Genomic DNA, 19770 nt, shown 5'->3' with positions numbered 1-19770 from the left:
ACAAAAATTCTTAAAACAGTTCTTGTCCTTGTTGAGACAAACTGACCTCACATGTGCACTTCATTCTAGAAAACTTTTTATGCACAATTTGAATCTTGCTTTGTCAGAGAGGTGTTCTAGCCAAAGGCCTTTAGCACAATAATGCACATCAACAAACAGACTAGGTGCTGCTTGTATTCTCCTCCTCTTTGTTGAGTTTGGATTCAGTGAATTGCTTGGACTCCTGTCTTTTCTGGTTATGCTGTAACCCTCTTCAATGGACCAGTAGAAATATTGCTGACGAAATCAAGTAGTGGTCTGTATTTTACATTATTCTGACCACAATGGCTTTAATACAAGAGCTGTTCATTGGTACTTGTCATCTTGACTAGATGAAATATTATTCTGAGATAGTTCTGTAGAGTTGGATTAGCATACCACATATTACGACCCCTCCCCCACCACCACCACCACCACCACCACCACCACCACCACAAAAAATTACTCATATTATGGTAAGCTGAAGGATCTTACATTTTTGTTATGAAGAAATGAGATTTTCTCCCTTATAGTCAAACCATTTTAGCTCCATGATGATCTCATTTGTCTCTACTCTGTAACCATAAGATCCTTGACAAAGTTGTTTCAAAGAACCACCTGTCTGCAAAGAGCACCCCATCAGCCAGTTCACTCTCAGGGTTCCCCATATACAGATTCCCAGCTTTTAGCAGCCAGATCATAGGAATCATAGCAATTGTTAACAAATAATTTGCAGTTCTGATGTTTAGGCAAGTTATCTACAAGCCCCATGATGATATTACCACTCTTATATAAAGGGCCATCTTTCACTAATGTCCCTACAACCACGTAAATTTTGAAATCATACACAAATCCACTTACACCAACCCATTCAAATACTTTTTCTCCCAATCGATGTGATTTGGTCTTTATCTATTGCAGCATAGATGTGTGACTTCAGTGGAATCATCACCTCATCTCCTGAATTGTATTCCTCTGGCTCAATTTTCACATTATTATTTCTAAGGGAATACACAAGGTTAATTCTGAACAATTTTTCATAGCTTTGTGTTCTCAAGGAATCATATTATTATTATAGCTTATAAATAAATAAGTCATGTTACAAAATCAATCATGTCACATAGTTCCTGCTACAGGGTCATAACAGGTAGAAGCAGCCCCATACATCCTACTCTTTGGCACTGGAACAACTTCAGCTAAAATTTCAATTTCAAAGTACTGTGACATTTCAATTGTTGATGGACTTCCCTTTTTTTTTTTTTTTGTAGAACATAGATTTTTTTATCTGCTAGGTTCTGAATGCTCCTGCAACCCATCATTTTTCTAAGTAATTCAATGGGCTTAAGTCCTCATTTGGAGGATCAGAAAATGTGGAATTATTCTTCCTCCTCGTCATAATAATAATAATAATAATAAACACTTTCTGAGGCAGCTGCTTTCAAAATAGGTTCCTCCTCATCAACTTTGATGTCGGAATCTTCAAAATAAGAGATGTAATACCTTCTTCAGATTATATACAATTTATCATCATATTTGTTACTGTTAACACATGTAAAATGTTTAATGTGGATAGCAGGAACTAAATAATGTGCTAAACATCTGTGTAAGCAATAGCAAACAAAACTATCATACTTTAAAATATGCACATGACAAAGCTTACCGGTTCTAAATTGGATCACTGTTTTATTCAAGGGGAGATAAAAGTTTTAGGCCGCACCTCCAAATCAAAACAATGTTGGTCCATTATAATACGAGACACAATTTAGGTCGAATGAATGACGATACAGCTACAGTAGTTTGGTTCGAGTCGTAAGCTTAGCAGTTAAGCTTTACAGGTAGCCATTGCTATGCATCAGGCGCTCCGTCCGTATTTATACGGATACTCTTCCTTTTTCACGTGCTTCGTCTGGTTTGAATTGATTGCTTATTTTTCTTTGATCTGATAAGTGCCGCTATGTGTTAACATCACTCTAAGCTGAAAATGCATTACTGTGCTGTGTCTTGCATTGTTTGTCGCATTCTGATAATGAGTGTTTACGCCTTTACGCCGCTCGCGGCGTGGCTTGCTCTTGTGCGAGGTTACTTAACACTGCTGCTTTATTTGATAATGATCAACAAGAACCAAATAATAGACTGCATATGATGGAAGATGTTCTGAACAAGAGTTTAGCGAACATTTTTCACCATTTGAAAATCTTTGCAGACGCCTCTTTAGTACATTATATTCTGCACAGAAATTAGAATCATCTTAGATTTAAAAATCTAGTCAATTGCCGTGCTTCATTTCTGACTGTATCACTATTAGGCATAAGAATAATACGAATATGACGAACATGACATGATATGTGTATTCTTCCGTGTTTGCTGTTGTCTGTTAGGCAGACAGGATTTAAATGAGACAGCAGCAAACACGAAAGAATACATGGCAAAATGTTTATATTCGTATTATTCTTATTGTGAAGAGAATACTGCATGTGATTCACAATTCATAAAAGTTCCTAGTAGCAACCATCTCTTCTCACAGGTAGGAAAAAATTCAGGATGTAGAGTTTACCATATTGACAAACATCCCAAACAGTCTTGCCAGTCGGATTTTCGTAGTACATTGAAATGCTGCTAGAAGATGAACAATACGAAATTTCTATTTACTTCGTTGGATAATGTATGAAAGTGCAGTGGTCGAAACTCGGGGCAGAGAAAGAAGCTCGTTTTCCACCTTTTTTTTTTAAATTTATTTACTGACGAAGAGGTTTTGGCGCCAGTATTTATCTTTGTGCCTGAAAAAAATGCCTGTTGTAGCGCTACATATATTCGATGGCAGAAGTTAGTTGTGGCGGCACCTACCAACATTTTTCAGAACTTCCGTGTACTTTGCACTCGATTCTAAGCCGCAGGCGGTTTTTTGGATTACAAAAACCGGAAAAAAAAGTGCGGCTTAGATTCGAGTAAATACGGTATGCACATTATTTTCTACTTCTGTAAACAACAGAAACTGATGAAAGAAAGTGTGTCTATGTATAATACATACCTGCTTTTAGGAAAAAATTTCCACCGTCCTGTCCAAGAATGCAGGAGAAGGCACATCGGATCAGGAGAAGGCTACATTGTATTCGGTGGGTAGCCACATAGAAGGCATCAATGAGTCGGTGCATTGGCAATCATCCATTCTTATGCAAGTTCATAAGAACAGTTTCAAACAAGAACAGGATCATCAGGAGATAATAGAAAAATTGTGGAATAGTAACGGCAACATTAAGTGGATTATAGAAATCAAGGAGCTACAGATTACATTGGAAGACCTAAGAAGCAAAACAGACAAAATCAGGAAACTCCCAGACAAACAAACCAGACTGCAAACGAGAATCAACAAACAGACAATAAGAAGGGTGATTTCCGATGAAGAAAGAAGGATGAGATCCGAGAGAATGAAGAAGTACCGTATTTACTCAAATCTAAGCCGCACTTTTTTCCGGTTTTTGTAATCCAAAAAACCGCCTGCGGCTTAGAATCGAGTGCAAAGCAAGCCGAAGTTCTGAAATATGTTGGTAGGTGCCGCCACAACTAACTTCTGCCGTCGAATATATGTAGCGCTACACAGACATGCTTTGTAGGCACAAAGATAAATACTGGCGCCAAAACCTCTGCGTCAGTAAATAAATTAAAAAAAAAAAAAAAAAAGTGGAAGACGAGCTTTTTTTTCTCTGCCCCGAGTTTCGACCACTGCATTTTCATACATTATCCAACGAGGTAAATACAAATTCCGTATTGTTCATTTTCGAATGTATTAGAATTTCAATGTACTACGAAAATCCGACTGGCAAGACTGTTTGGGATGTTTTCAATATGGCCAACTCTACGTTCTGAATATTTTCCTACCTGTGAGAAGAGATGGTTCCTAATAGGAACCTGATGAAATGTGAATCACATGCAGTATTCTCTTCACCATAAGAATAATACGAATATAAACATTTTGCCATGTGTTCTTCCGTGTTTGTTGCTATCTCATTTAAATCCTGTCTGCCTAATAAACTATGAAACTAGAGTGAGACAACAGCAAACGCGGAAGAATACACTTATCGTGTCATGTTTACATTCGTATTATTCTTAGCCTAATAGTGATACAGTCAGAAATGAACCACGCCAACTGACTAGATTTTTAAATCTAAGATGACTCTAATTTCTGTGCAGAATTTGATGTACTAAAGAAGCGGCCGCAAAGATTTTCAAACGGAGAAAAATTTTCGCCTAACTCTCGTTCAGAACATGTTCTATCATACGCAGCCTATTATTTGGTTCTTGTTGATCATTCTCAAAGAAAGCAGCAGTGTAAGTAACAACAAATAGCAGTCTCTTGACATTGCTTCGCTAATGAGACGATTCGCCTCTTTTTAGTTGTAAGCGGCGGTAGCGCGCACAAAAGCAAGCCATGCTGCGAACGGCGACAGGCCGTAAACACGCACTATTAGAATGCGACAAACAATGCATGACACAATACAGTGATGCATTTTCAGCTTAGAGTGACGTAAACACATATAACAGAGAAAACGGCGCTTATCAGATCAAACAAAATAAGCAATCGATTCAAACCAGACGAAGCACGTGAAAAAGGAAGGGTACCCGTATAAATACGGACAGAGCGCCTGACGCATAGCAATGGCTACCTGGTAAAGCTTACGACTCGAACCAAACTACTGTAGCTGTATCGTCATTCATTCGACCTAAATTGTGTCTCATATTACAATGGACCAACTTTGTTTCGATTTGGAGGTGTGGCCTAAAACTTTTCTCTCTCCTTGAATTTCGAGTCTCAAATTTCAGGTGCGGCTTATATTCGGGAAATCTTTTTTTCCTTTGTTTCGAGTCTCATTTTTCAGGTGCGGCTTAGATTCGAGTGCGGCTTAGATTCGGGTAAATACGGTACTGGGCTGACAGGAAACTGAAACATTCTTTGTATGAAGTTGGCTAGGGTGGTCCAACGAAGGCCATAAAATGTAAATAATAATAATCATAATAATAATAATAATAATAATAATAATAATACATACATACATACCTGATACCATTTTATAAAGTTCCAAGCGCAGATCAAAACAGGACAGGAACACCATGTGCATGCAGCCAAACAAAAGAAGGCTGAGACCTAATAGTCGACAGATATTGGTGAATGAAACACTGCAATTCGTAAGATTCCATCTGAGAACATCCACTGAGTAATACAGGCTGAGTCATAAATTCGCTCAGCTGCAGAGATGTTGCTTCTGTCATCAGTATCACCAAGAGTCAGTAAAGTAGACTGATTGTATTCATACTGATTTGTAAGGAGCCAAATGCAGAGCAATTTACACTGCCCAAACAGTTGTCAACTGGCAGGAAATGAGATCATAGCCACATAATGGATAATTTAAGAGATCAAAAACTTATATTAATCCTGTACAACTTCCATAAAGAAAGATAGTAATAAACACACAGCTACATCTGTACTCTGGAAGCCACCTTGTAATCTGTTGTTAAGGGTACATATGGTGCCATTATCTTGGCACTACCTCACACCCCCTCCCCAAGCAATGATTGTCAGTAACCCTTCATATGATCTCTAAATTTACCAATTTTTTCATTGTTATTCATTTCGAGAGACAAATATGGGAGGAAGTACAATTTTGCCTTACTCTTCCAGGAATTTGAAAAGTCAACTTATTCATGAGGCACAACTGGAATTTGAACAGTGAACTACTTCATGGTGCACACTAGCTTGTAGTGTTTACCACTGGAGTTTGTTGAGAAAGATCAAATGCACAGGTCTTTTCTACAATTTGTTGTAGATGGTAATTACAATTTAGGTCACTTCATATGATTAATGCAAGGTATTTCTCCTCATATTACCGTGATTTGTTGCTAATAGTGTAACTTGTCTGTAGTGGATTACTTCATCTTTTTTCACACAATACATTACATCTGTTTACATTCAGGTTCAACTGTCAGTTCCTCCATCAGCCATCTGAGTCATGACATCTACAGAAAATCCTCCTGAAACCCACAGAAATAAATCTGTTCCTAAGCATGAAATTTCTGACAATAGGTTTGTAATTATCACTGTTCCTGAAAAAGTAATTTGACCTCAAGGTAAAACATATCCTATACATGCAGTTGCTATAACTAAAAATTTGGATAATTGTTCCAGTTATTTATGTATGTATGTATAGGTAGCTCTGAACCATAGTAAATCCCTCATCCTGCATGTGAATAAATGCAAATACAAAAATATAGATACTCAGTTTTCATGTAAGTTTTGGATGATTCAACCACTATTTACTTTTTGTGAAATGTGAACTACACTTCCACTTCTAAACACTATTTCAATATCTGAGATGTAATGCAGAGCTAAAAATAATCCAGTTACTCATTACTAGGCATAGCCCTAATAATGATCCAAAATTTCATCAAAATGAAATATTTTTGGGTGCAGGTAAGATAGCTAACAAATTGTTAACAATTTTTTGATTATCAGGTTTCTTTATCATCATGGTTTATTTGTTATTATTATTATTATTATTATTAAGTAGTAGTAGTAGTATTAGTAGTAGTTGTAGTTGCAATAATGAATGTTGTAATATTATATATTTTTCTACAAATATTATTGGTCTCTAATTCATTGAATTATTAATATTTATAGTTTTCTATTTTAGAGAAGTCTATAAACATTTTTTTATCTACAGTGCACCGTTTTCTTCTCCTCCCTCCCCCTAACCCCCCCCCCCCCCTCTTAGAGCGTATTTTATTTGCTGCAGTTCTTGCAACAAACAAATAAAACTAATATACCATCAAGAAATGTTAAAAATAAAAGATATGATAACGTAAATCTTTCCATTACTAAACCAGTAATAAATAAATAATAAAATTATTAAATAAATAAACAAACAAAATTAAATGATGAAAAATCCATGAAGGAGTAACAACAGATCAATTATGAAAAAGATAGATTGCTTCTCACCATATAGTGGAGATTTTACACACACACACACACACACACACACACACACACACACACACACCTGCTGCCTCTTGACTGCTGAGGCCAGGTGTGTGTGTGTGTGTGTGTGTGTGTGTGTGTGTGTGTGTGTGTGGTCTGCTTCATAAGAAGTTCTTTTGGCTGAAAGCTTGCTTGTTTAGCAATTTTTTAGTATCTGACTGCGAGCCAACATCTCCACAACTTGGTGAGTAGCAATCTATCCTTTCACAATATTCAAATAAAATAAATATTTATTACATTTGGTACTGCTACAAATATTATTTTAACCATTTCACAGGTTAGTTTTACCAAAATATAAGTTTTGGGGACCAAGGATAAGAATATTTTCCTACCCCTGAAACTTAAAATGTGGGTCTAGTCTTTTTTCTGATTTACAAGGCTGACAAGTTTATATTTCTATTTTTATGGTGCATTTGGATGGTGTTTACATTTTTCCTTTGACACATAAACACTTGTAAGTAGTTTTGCTGAGACTGGAATGTACTGTCTCTTGTTTATTGTCATTATATTATTTATAAATTGAGTTTGATGATGATAATCATCCTCCTAATATTTTTTCAGTGTCTGAAAGAGCTTTCTCTCTTTCTATAATTCATTCTCATGGTAAAAATTTCTTCCATTCTTTCTTATATTTATGTTAAAATATTTATTTATTGTTTTCTTGGTCCTCTTTATTTATTAAATAATTCTTGATGTTTCTGTTTAGTTTTCTTTTTATGATTTGTGTTTATTCTTACGCAGATTTAAATATAATTAGATATTATTTTGGTACCAATAATTTTTCCTTCTAGAGTGATTTATAAAGTGTTTGGATTTATTCTTTACGATTATTGTTATAGGTTCAGTTTATTTATATGCTTATCTTTCCATTTTTTATGGTTTTAATTTTAATGATCATGTTTTATTAATGTGACAGATTGAGTTTATTGTCTTCAGATTACCTTTATATCTGCTGATTTTGTCCCACTAAGAATGAGGAGCTGAGTTCTATCTGCAAAGAAAACCTGAATTCAGTCACAAATCTGGACTGATACATGGTAAGCTTGTATATTTTTCACTAATCAACAGTGCAGAACTGAATTGAATGTCTTTGGTAAATCAAGAACACTTGATACAACTTCGCATTATTGCCTACTATTATTAGTAATATTAATATGATAAGAAGAAGAAGAATAGGAATGTAAGATCTTAAATTACAATAATGGGTAGAAATTGGGAACAATGACTTCTGTGGCTGGCTGAAGAAGCATCCCATCATCTCCCGGAATGATTTGCCAAAACTGTCAGTGGGTGGAGCAGCTAACAGTGATCATTAACAACACACCACTGATTTGAGTGACAACTGACACACACATCACCAGTGCAGAGAACAGGAGGAAAACCTCCATTAATACAAATCCCTAACAACTATCACTCATTCTTGTGAAGCCACAGGGACTAACTTTTCTAAATGACAGGTGAGGACATGGTCTCTATGTAAACGCAATCACTGCCTCGTGTTCTCCAAAAAGGAATATCCATATCTTTGAAATTTGTGAATATAAATGATAACAGATCATGCGATAAGACTTTCATGAGTTTGAACACCCAGGAAACAATCGTTGGTTATGTAAGCTGACATTATTGCATCATAATGTGACCCCATATGAAGTAAGCTGTGTAAAGTGTCATGCAAGTCCTGACAATGAGCAACCATCTTGACAGCAAAAGTAGATGCATTCCACTTTTTCAGGAGGTTATAAATATGAGACCACTTGATGTCTTATCTTTCACGTTACTTACCACATACCCACTGTAACGGAGTAGAATCTTACCCTGATCGAAAACCATGAGAGAATCTGAACACACTTTTCTTATTTTATTTATAACAATTGAGAATTAATTTTTAAGCACCACAAACTCTTTTCCTCTGATAAATTATTTGTTTTAGGACCTTCATTTGTAAGTTATCCTCATACTACTAGTCAGTTAAAAAGGTCTGTAGCTACTTCGAGGAAACATATTTATTTGAATGGAATCAAACGTGACCCAACAGGAACATTTTCAATAAATGGATCACATGCACTCTGGACTCACCTGACAGTGCCACAGAATGGCCACTGCCTGCTGACAGCTGGCAGACACGTCCTGCAGTCCATGAAGTGAGTGGTTGTGGCACTAAAGCATCGCCTGTGTAGTCTCCGAGCCCAAGCTGGCCATCACTGTTGGCACCCCAGGACAACAGGAAACCGCTATCTGGACAGCACAAAATTTAGTTTAAACTCATGAAACTTGGTGCAATTTTTTCCCTTTAAGTAAGGAGATATATATCTCCCCTTAATGACAGTTATTAATTCAATGAATAATAGACACACTGAGTAATGAACAGGCCCATACAAATGCTGAAAACTTCGGTAGTTTTGGACAAATACTTTTCATCCAAAGTCCGCCCCGATAGCTGAGTGGTCAGTGTGGTGGTCTGTCACGCCAAGGGGACTGGGTGCGATTACCAGCTGGGTTGAAGATTTTCTCCGCTCAAGGACTGGGTGTTGTGTTGTCATCATCATCATCATCATCATCATCATCATCAGTGGAAGGCAACGGGAAACCACCACTGGAATCACTTACCTAGATGTTCATGCGGTGGACCTCTGATGAGGCTTCCCCATGACAAGATTTGCCGTAAGGCAGAACACAATTTTTTCTTCTTCTTTTTCTCTTTTTCTTTTCTTTTTTTCATCCGAAAGCTAGCGAAGGCTTCAGTCTGGTTTATGGGCCTGTCGACAATTCTAACACCTCTATTATTTGGTGAGTTGTTACCTTTACTCCTAAATTACTCACATTCTGCCAAATGTTTCACGCTAGTTATGAAGTCAAAGTCACATAAATTATGCACGAACCTATTTCTGATCTCACAACTGTGGTAAATGCTAGTGCAGGCGCGCGCGCACACACACACACACACACACACACACACACACACACACACACACACACACACACACACAGCGAGAGAGGGAGAGTAAACACTAGCATCATCACAGAACCAGATACGACTGAAGGCACACATTATTATAAGTGAAAATTACTAAATGCTACTGAAGTAGCATTACCTGCTATCTCACCCATAGTATAGTAATTTTTCACTACTGATAATATATGGCATCAGTTATCTTTGGTTCTGAGAGAGAGAGAGAGAGAGAGAGAGAGAGAGAGAGAGAGAGAGAGAGAGAGAGAGAAGGTTTTAAATTCTCTTGCACAGTGCTTACTTGTTGCAATTTTGCCTTGAAAATGACAATACCTGTCAAAATATTGGTTGCTGTTGACAACAGCTGTAGCCCCATAGTTATATGAACACAACTGAGCTTTTTGCAGTACCAAAATTGTATTGATCTCGCCCCCTTCTATTTTTTTTACGTAGTCATAAAAGCTGAACTAAGCAAATTATAAGGTCAGAAAGTAATAAAACCAGTTCTCAACATGTATATAAAATAGAGAATGGGAAAAGAAAAGGAAGGAATGGGTGGGAATTCTTGACTTCCAGCCACACAGTGAGTTGTTTTAATGCAACGGCAAAAGATGAAAACTCTTGCCTGACTGGGACTCAAACCCACATTTACTGCTTCTTATGAGCAGTCACCTTAACCGCCTTGGCCATCAAGACATGGGTCCTGGCTGACTCAAATTTCTAACCTATCACTTGCTGCAATGCAGTGCCCCTCATCCATTAATCCCCTACTTGCAAATTACTGATTCCCATAAGAGTTTGGATGATATTAGTGCACCTGCACTGAAACAAATGTCAAGGAGCCATCGCACTCTTACAGGAAAAAAAGTAGTTAATGGATGATGAACACTGCACTGCAGCATGTGATAAGATGAAAATTTTATGTGGAGCTAGTTAACAAACAAGTTATTATCTGTAAAGACACTTTACACATAGTGAATGACAAAGTGAAGCAGTTGACTGAAATTCTCTCAGTTGGTTGTGAATGGAGAAAAAAAAAGGTGGAACAAAAGTTAAAAGAACAAATACGACACTTTAGTGAATAATGTACAGACTGGTTAGCAGAGAAAGATAAAATGATTGAAAACAAAATCAAAACTGAGTTACAGGACACTGTTAAGGACGCCACTCTTAACATATTAGCAGCACCAGGTACCTCGGGAGATACTGTTTTCACAGAATTAGGTGTCATCAGAAGAGTATTTATGATGACTTGCCTGCTGGGAAAGAACAGATTACTCAGAAAATACAAAGCTTGGAGCAACTATTTCAAAACAAAGACAGAGAAACATGTCACAGCTACCCACACTCTGTGTTTCACTCAGTGATATAAGCAATGATGGTCCTGAGCAGCAAAACACAACATCAAAACAGAGAATATTCACCACCCAGAACACAACAAATTCCAGTAAATGACTCCAATTCATTAGTGCAGTTAATGAAAGCCTATTGAAACACAGGAATTTTCAGTTATTTAATCCCGAAAAGAGAAACCTACACTCGATCGTTTTTCTCCGATCATTTTCCGGAATTTTTCTGCCAAGTCCCTCCGACAGGCAAAAGGTACAATTTCTAATTGGACATATTACAGGAGAATTTGCTATTTGGAGAATTGAAATGGTCGATCAATGTCTTACTTAACGTGATTTTGAACAGGCAGTTTTCGCCAAGTTCTGGAACAAAGGAGTTCAGAAAAGACTGAGGAAAGAAGTATATCAAGCTGAACCTTTTGATCCGAGAATTGGAGGCTTAAGGAAATATTTTGAAAAGTATTTGGGGAAAATTAGATACTGGGATACACCAATCTCAAGTAAGGATGTGATTGTGATCTTGAAGTTGAAATTGCCGGTATCAGTTCAGTTCAAGAAAGATTAGTTAACATCAATGATGATGACAAAGAGATATTTCTTTCCATATTAGACTCATTTGACCTTATACATGAGGAACAGAGATCAAGCAATAAGAAGAAATCAAGTAACAACAGGTGGAATTCCTCAAGTACTAGTAACAACAATGGTACACATATTTCAGATAGGAAAAAGCATTTTCAAAAGACACGATCAGTATTATGGCAAGCAGAATAGAAATGGACAATTAAAGGTAATAAGAACTACTACCAAGCGAGATATCACCCGACGAATCAGGCAAGCAACTTTAACTATGGCAACAAGCCATAGCGCACTCCGTATGGCAATGTATACGGCAACAGAAGTTGGATTCCCACAGCAAGCGCGAGAATGGAATCCTGGCACGCGGCACGCAAACGTATACTACCACCATACAAACCCAAATAACACTCAGCGAAAATTTATGCCGAATAATCAGCAATTTCAAACATTGGGACCTAACCAACAACAAATGCAAGAACAAGAATTTCAGACACAATTTGAACCTCAGAATAGAGGAAATAAAATGCAGAGAAAACAGTACAAGCCACCAGTATTTTTCACTCAAGCTGACAATCTTCCGACTTTTAATCCATTAAATGAACTACCACAGCTTGATACCTAAGTAATTCACAATTATTCACTGCAATCAACTGAAATGAGTGTACAACCTGATAGGAATAACAATGGTTGTACCACCAACTAGTCAACGCTGAAAACTAATCACAGCATCTTGTCACTCCCTACAAGGTGCTGTGTGGCAGAAAGGAAGTAACTATATTAATGACAAAGACCTGAATACAGTGCTAATACTACGTTACAATGACAGTACTGACATTCATGACCAGTTACTACATGAGAATAATGTGACAAATTTAGACCGACAGGAAGGTGACCAAATTCAGGTGACAAACCAAATCACACTAGCAGGATATGTAACTACTGCAATGCTGGATACTGGTACAAACGTAAATGCAATCTCACTATGTTTTTTCAAACAGATAACAGCCCCACAAAAATACCCACATTACCTGTACAAGGATGTTGTATTACAGGAGCTATTAGTTCATACACACAGAAACTGCAGATGCAAGCTTTGATCCCTGTTATTATACAAACAGTAACACATGAATGTATTTTCCTGGTAGTAAAAAACTTGTCAATGCCCTGCTTGATAGGTACTGAATTTCTAAAACAAATGAAGGCCAAGAATGATTTTGCTAAAGCAACTTGCACTCTAAATGTAAATGAACAAGTAATCACTATCAGATTCACACATGAGAAAGTACGTAATTATCCCTCAGGAAACATTTTTTGAATAGATAAACTTATCAGAAAAAGCACACCAATACACAACGGCTGGAACAGTTCTGACTGTGACGTACAAGGACCAGATGAAACAGATTAGGCCTACTTACCAGACAGAGGCGAAATTACAACTAAAGCAGCAGAATCCACCAATCTGACAGATGAATAGAGACAAGAATTATTTCAAATCCTTTTTGACTTCAGATCCGTTTTCTTGACGAGACCTGGAATAATTCGAGACTTTCAATACAGAATGGAGGTTATACCTCATCTCACTTTCTGTCGCATCACCTATTTGATACCATTTTCGAGAAGGGTGGCTGTAAAAATTGAAATTAGAAAAATGTTATCGTGGAAGGTGATTGAACCATCCGATTCATCGTATAGTAGCCCCTTGCTAACTATACCTAAGATGGGGTAGTAGTAGAGGGGTTTTGTGGGCGCACAACAGCAAGGTCTTCAGCGCCCGTTCAGTATCATAGTGAGACGGGTGTCAAGAAAAAAACTCAGAACATTTACATAAAACGGAACATAAAACACGGGGAACAATCATTGAAAAATATGTGCTCACCCACACCGAAGCGTGGGATGAAGCAGGGCGTCAGCAGTAGAACATGGACAACACAGGAAGAAAAAGGTAGAGGGAGCTAAAACAATGTAGCAGATGGAAGTGGCTGGCTGACCGCAAGGAAAAAAGGGAGGAGTCAGCCACTCTGCAATACACTAAAACCTCCAGCCTAAAAGTTTAGGCCAGAGTCCAGACACATCACAAAACTTAAAAACCCTAGACACACACGTCTCATCATTAGCTAAAACACAAGGCAGATCCCCATCAACTTGTGCTTCTGCCCTGGCATCATGGTATAAAATGCAGTCTGTTAAAATGTGCCGGGCAGAGATGTGCACAGCACAAGCATCACAAAACGGAGGATCCTCCCGCCGTAATAAATAGCTATACGTCAGAGGACAGTGCCCAATCCGAAGACGTGTGAGGGCCACCTCTTCCCGGCAGGAGGAACGCCACGGCTGAGTGGTTGACTTTACCGACCACAGTTTATTGGCAGTCACCGCCAGCCATTCGTCCTCCCACAACTCCATGCACTTCCTGTGGAGTGCAGCGATGACTGACTGCAAGGGGATAGGACACTGGACCACATCCTGTTCTCTGCAGGCCTCCTTGGCAGTCCGATCAGCCTGTTCATTGGCCCATATGCCGACATGACCAGACACCCAGCAGAAGGATACCTCTTTACCCCGCCGTTGGAGGAAGTACAGTTGGTCATGTATTAGCTGGACCATCTCCTCAGTCGGGTATAGGTTCTGCAGTGATTGCAAGGCACTAAGAGAATCGGAGCAGAGAAGAAATCGATCACCCCGAACACGATGCATCTGCTCCAGTGCCTTCAGGATCGCGTGGAGCTCCGCTGCGAAAACGGTATATTCAGCAGGGAGGCGAATCCGGGTAACATGATCAGGGAACACCACAGAACAGCCAAGGAAAGTCTCCTGTTTGGAGCCATCAGTATAAATGACAGTGAAACCGTGATGCACAACTAAAATGTTAAAAAACAGAGATTGGAACGTAAAATCTGGTGTGCCATCTTTCTTAAAATTAGTCAAATCTAAAATAAGTTTGGGTCTCCGGAGGAGCCAAGGTGGAGATCTGCTCCAACCGCGACGTAAAACACAAAGACTAGCCATAGACATCGCACCGAGGCAATCCTGTGCGCGAATCCCATAGGGCTGCGTCGCACGTTGCCGGTTATGAAACAATCGTGCCAGAGGAGGCTGAGCAACGGTATGGCATGCAGGGGTGTATGGTGTGGACAAAGTTTTATATGCCTGACGCACTGTAAGTAGCCGTTGCCGCATATGAAGTGGCGGTTCACCAGCCTATGCACAGAGGCTTGGTATGGGGCTAGTTCGGAATGCCCCAGTGGCCAATCGAAGCCCTTCTTGGAGCACAACGTCCAACAACTTTAAGTAAGAAGGCCTCGCAGACCCATACACCGTGCACCCATAATCGAGCCGAGATCGCACACCGCCCTGTAAAACTGGAGCGGACAAGTCCTGTCAGCTCCCCATGTACTGTGGCTAAGACATTTTAAAATACTTAAAGCCTTACGTGACCGCCGTTTCAGGTCTTTAAGATGAGGTAACCACGTGAGCTTCGAGTAAAAAATGAGCCCCAGAAATCTCACCGTGTCTTTAAAAGTAAGAATAGTGTCCCTCATCCTCAACTCAGGAAAGGTTAAAATTGAACGAGAACGGTTAAAAAGAACACATACAGACTTCTTGGTGGAAAACTTAAAACCACTCTTCTGCGCCCAGTCATCCAAACGCCTAATCATAAGTTGCAACTGACGAGTTGTCGTTGCAAGGCTTGAAGAAGAGCAAAACAAAGAGAAATCATCCACAAACAAAGAACACTGGACAGGACTTTTCACTATGGATGTAATGCTATTAATAGCGATGGCAAAGAGTCACACTTAAAACGCTACCCTGAGGGACACCATTCTCCTGCACAAAGCGATCAGACAGGACATCACCAATTCGGTATCTAAAATATCGTGGCGAGAGGAAAGAATGAATAAAAAGAGGAAGACAACCACGAAAACCCCATTTGTGAAGCTGCTCCAGGATGAGACGCCTCCAAGTGGTATCGTAGGCCTTCTCGATGTCGAAAAATACACCTAGAAGGTGATGACGGCGTAGGAAAGCTTGTTGTATTGCCGCCTCCATGAGGGCAAGGTTATCAAAGGTGGAACGAAACCTCCTGAACCCACACTGAAAGCGACTAAGGAGTTGCCGGGATTCTAACATCCAGACAAGGCGGCGGTTGACCATCCGCTCCAAGGTCTTCCCTATGCAACTAGTGAGGGCAACACTACGGTAGCTACTAGGGCTCGTGCGGTCTTTCCCAGGTTTTAAAAAAGGGATTAAAACTGCCGCACGTCACGTGTCAGGAAAGTGACCCGACGCCCAAATGGCATTAAAAAGTGCGAGGAGGATTACTCTGTTGCGCATTGTGAGGTGCCACAGCATACTGTAATGGATCCTGTCGTGACCAGGGGATGTGTCAGGAGCTCCAGACAATGCAGAATCCAGTTCCCACATAGAAAATGGGCAGTTGTAAATTTCACGAGAAGTGGACTGGAAGTCCAGACTACATCTCTCAGCAATGGCTCTATGGCGCTGGAAACCTGGATCCTGACTGGTTGTTGCAGTAACTGTGGCAAAATACGCTGCCACAGTCTGGGCAATGTCTCGCGGATCCGTGTGGAGAGTGCCGTTATTCATTACAGCAGCTATGGGGCACCTCCCTCCCTCTGCCAGAAATTCTCCTGATGGTCTCTCACACAATGGAACTGTTGGTGGAACGATTAATGGTGTTCAGGAACTGTTGCCATGACCTCTTCTTGCTCTCACGAATAATGCGGCGACATCTTGCCCTCGCCACCCGAAAAGCTGCAAGATTCTCAGCAGTCGGCCGACACTGGAACTGATGCAGAGCTGCACGCCTGGTCCTGATTGCAGAGCAGCATTCGGCACTCCACCAAGGCACAGGTGGCCTCTTCCGGTGGCCTGTGGACTGTGGAATGGATGCTGCAGCGGCGTGGTGGACCGTTTTGATAATATGATCCACCCACACCTCAACATTCGCACAGAGTTCGAATTGGGCCAACTGGCTATAAAGTGTCCAGTCAGCTCCACTGAGCACCCATCGTGGTGGTCTCTTTCCGGGGCACAGGCCATCTGGCAGGTGAATCCAGATTGGGAAATGATCACTGCCGTGCAAGTCAGCGACCACTTCCCAGTGAGCACTGGGGGCAAGAGCTGGAGAGCAAAGCGAGAGATCAATGGCAGAGAACGACCCAGTCACAGTGCAGAAATGAGTACTCTGTCCTCCATTGAGCAAGTAGGCACAGGATGACAAGAGAAGCCTCTCAATTGCTCTACCCCTGGGACAGGTAATTGCAGAGCCCCAAAGCACATTGTGGGCATTAAAATCACCACAAATAATGAATGGCTGGGGGAGCTGTGTAAGAAGGTCGGTGAGGGCCGCTTCATCAAGTGCATCATGTGGGGGCAAGTAAAGCGAGCATACAGTCAATGGATGATGCACGTGCATGGACACAGCGACAGCCTGTAAAGTCGTCGTAAGAGAGAGGCGAGGAGTGGTAGTCTGTCCTGACGAAAATACCTACGCCTCCTCTAGCTCTCTCTCTCCACGCAGGTCGTCCTTTTTGTGGAGTGTATAGCCTCGTATCTCAGGGGAGTATGATGGATGGAAATAAGTCTCCTGGAGACAGAGACACAGTTGTCTACCCTGAGATACTAGACGAAGTTCCTCCACATGCGTCCTGAACCTTTGCAAGTTCCACTGAAGTATGGGAGCCACCTATGATGGGGTAGCACGTTCATCCTGTCTCTCCGACGGGGCGGGGAGACTGCAGCAGGTGGAGGGGCAGGCGTGGAGCGAGATGATTTCCCCACACATACATTAGATTCCATCAACTCTGGGGAAGAGTCAGATGAAGCCTCACGGAAAAAAAACATCTGTATGGTCAGACGGTTTACCACGGGATTTGACCCGCTGTTGCTGCTGTACGAGAGCTTTCTGCGGTTTGGTGGGCTTTGGGGGAGCTGATTTGGGAGTGGTAATGGATGTACTGGGCTTCGGAACATCCTCAGCTGTTGGAGGCGCCAGGGGCTGGCCCAAGTTCGCCACTGTACCTTTGTCTGCCGTTCGAATAGGGGCTACTGGCTCTGAAACACTGGCTGCATTGCAAGTGCACTGACAGCTGCATGTATTAGTGCCAACACTCACCACCTCTGTGTCTGCGTTGAGGCATCGACTTTTGGAGTAGGCTTCTGAACCAGGGATGCAAAAGATGTAGCAAATGTGGGATGTTGCATCGACTTATAGATCTTCTTGGCCTCACCATAGGGGATACGCTTGGTTGTTTTTATTTCCTGGACTTTGCGTTCCTCTAAAAATATTCGGCAGTCCCTACTCCAAACAGGGTGGTTCCCAGAGCAATTGATACATTTGGCTGGAGATGAGCAACCAACTCCTTCATGAGCAGCTTTACCACAGTTGCCAAAAGTCACTTCACCTTTGCATCCTAAGGTGGTATGCCAAAAACGCTGGCATTTGAAACAGCGCATTGGGGTCAGGAAATAAGGCCTCACACTAAGGCGAAGGAAGCCAGCTTTAACATGTTCCGGAAGTTTCGTGCTACTGAAGGTTAGAATAAAGGAGTCAGATTTGACAAGATTGCCATCAACCCTCCTCATGATATGTTGAACATCAACGATACCTTCCGGAGCCCACTCATATTGCAGTTCTTCCTTGGGAATGTCAACTAGATCTCGGCACGTCACAACACCTTTGCTGTAGTTCAAGGTGCTGTGCAGTTCAGTGTCTATGGCATACTCTCCAAGGCATTTAGCAGACTGAAGTTTAGTCGCTTGCTGGGAAGTGGAAGTTTCCACTAGCAAGGTCCCATTACGTAAGCACTTCACCGATTTTAAGGAGCCACAGATTCCCTCCAAATCCTTTTGTATATAGAAGGGCGAAACCTTCTCGAAACTACCCTCCTCCTGTTTCACAAGGAGAAACACATTCGGGTTACCAGAATGCATTCTGTTACTTAAGACTCGACTTGTCAAAGAAGTGCCGGAGTCAGGGGGACTGACTGCACGAGCCCTCTTAAGAGACTGGGTGTTAGAACCTTCCAGCGGCCCACCCTTTCCTTGGGAGGAAGAAAAGAGGATTTCGAAGGATCCATTTCGGTCCCACGAGCAGCTAGGGAACTAGAAGTCCACCTAGACAGAGCCCCGTGTGCCTAGGTAAGCCTTATACAACTGGGGTGCGGCAGGTGCCCCAGAGGTTGCCCGCTTGCGACTGTTCCACCCCAACAGCCATGCATCTTATAGGCGCGCAGCACACCATAAGATTGAGGGGTTTTTATAGAGGTTTACCTTCCTCGCAATTTAGGCGGTCAAGCCAAGATTACCATTCACCACAGCACACAACATTCCACCGCTGCACCATATGGTGGTCGCTGAAGCATGTCTGGGGATTACGGTGACAGGAGACTGGCGGCGCTGACCAGTCCCCAGCTCAGGACCCCGGGGTCGCCAAGCCCGTACTCAGCAAATGAACGCTGAGCCGCTGGGGGCAGAGAGAGAGAGAGAGAGAGAGAGAGAGAGAGAGAGAGAGAGAGAGAGAGAGAGAAGTTCAAAGATCCTTTTGGCATGCAATGAAAGCAGTAGCCAAAGCAGTGTAATAAAAATTTATATCTCCAAATGGTTTTATTCACATTACATGTGGACTCTGACTATAATTTATTGGTTTTGAACAGTAGATTAAAACTGAAGACATTGAAAAAGGTATAAAATTAAGGAGATGGGACCTGGATAAGTTGAGAAACCAGAGGTTGTTGAGGGTTTCAGAGGAAGCATTAAAGAATGTTTGACAGAAATGAGGAAAGGAACACAACAGAATACAAATGAATAGCTTTAGGAGGTGAAATAGT

At 40.9% G+C, this 19770-nt stretch overlaps 1 protein-coding gene across 2 annotated transcripts in view; it reads right to left on the bottom strand.

The window, feature by feature from the left end:
* Nucleotides 1-19770, bottom strand: part of LOC126100510 (X-linked retinitis pigmentosa GTPase regulator-like) — a 313988-nt gene that overhangs the window by 284240 nt on the left and 9978 nt on the right. For both annotated transcript variants that reach the window (XM_049911120.1, XM_049911121.1), the window contains exon 5: nucleotides 9122-9280. In XM_049911120.1, the coding sequence (XP_049767077.1) occupies nucleotides 9122-9280 (159 nt within the window). The remainder of the gene's footprint in view (nucleotides 1-9121; nucleotides 9281-19770) is intronic.

The sequence above is a fragment of the Schistocerca cancellata genome, chromosome 9 (genome assembly GCF_023864275.1).
Source record: "Schistocerca cancellata isolate TAMUIC-IGC-003103 chromosome 9, iqSchCanc2.1, whole genome shotgun sequence".
Classification (NCBI taxonomy): Eukaryota; Metazoa; Arthropoda; class Insecta; order Orthoptera; family Acrididae; genus Schistocerca; species Schistocerca cancellata.
The sequence above is the reverse complement of the archived record's forward strand: the minus strand, read 5'-3'. Positions and strand labels throughout refer to the sequence as shown.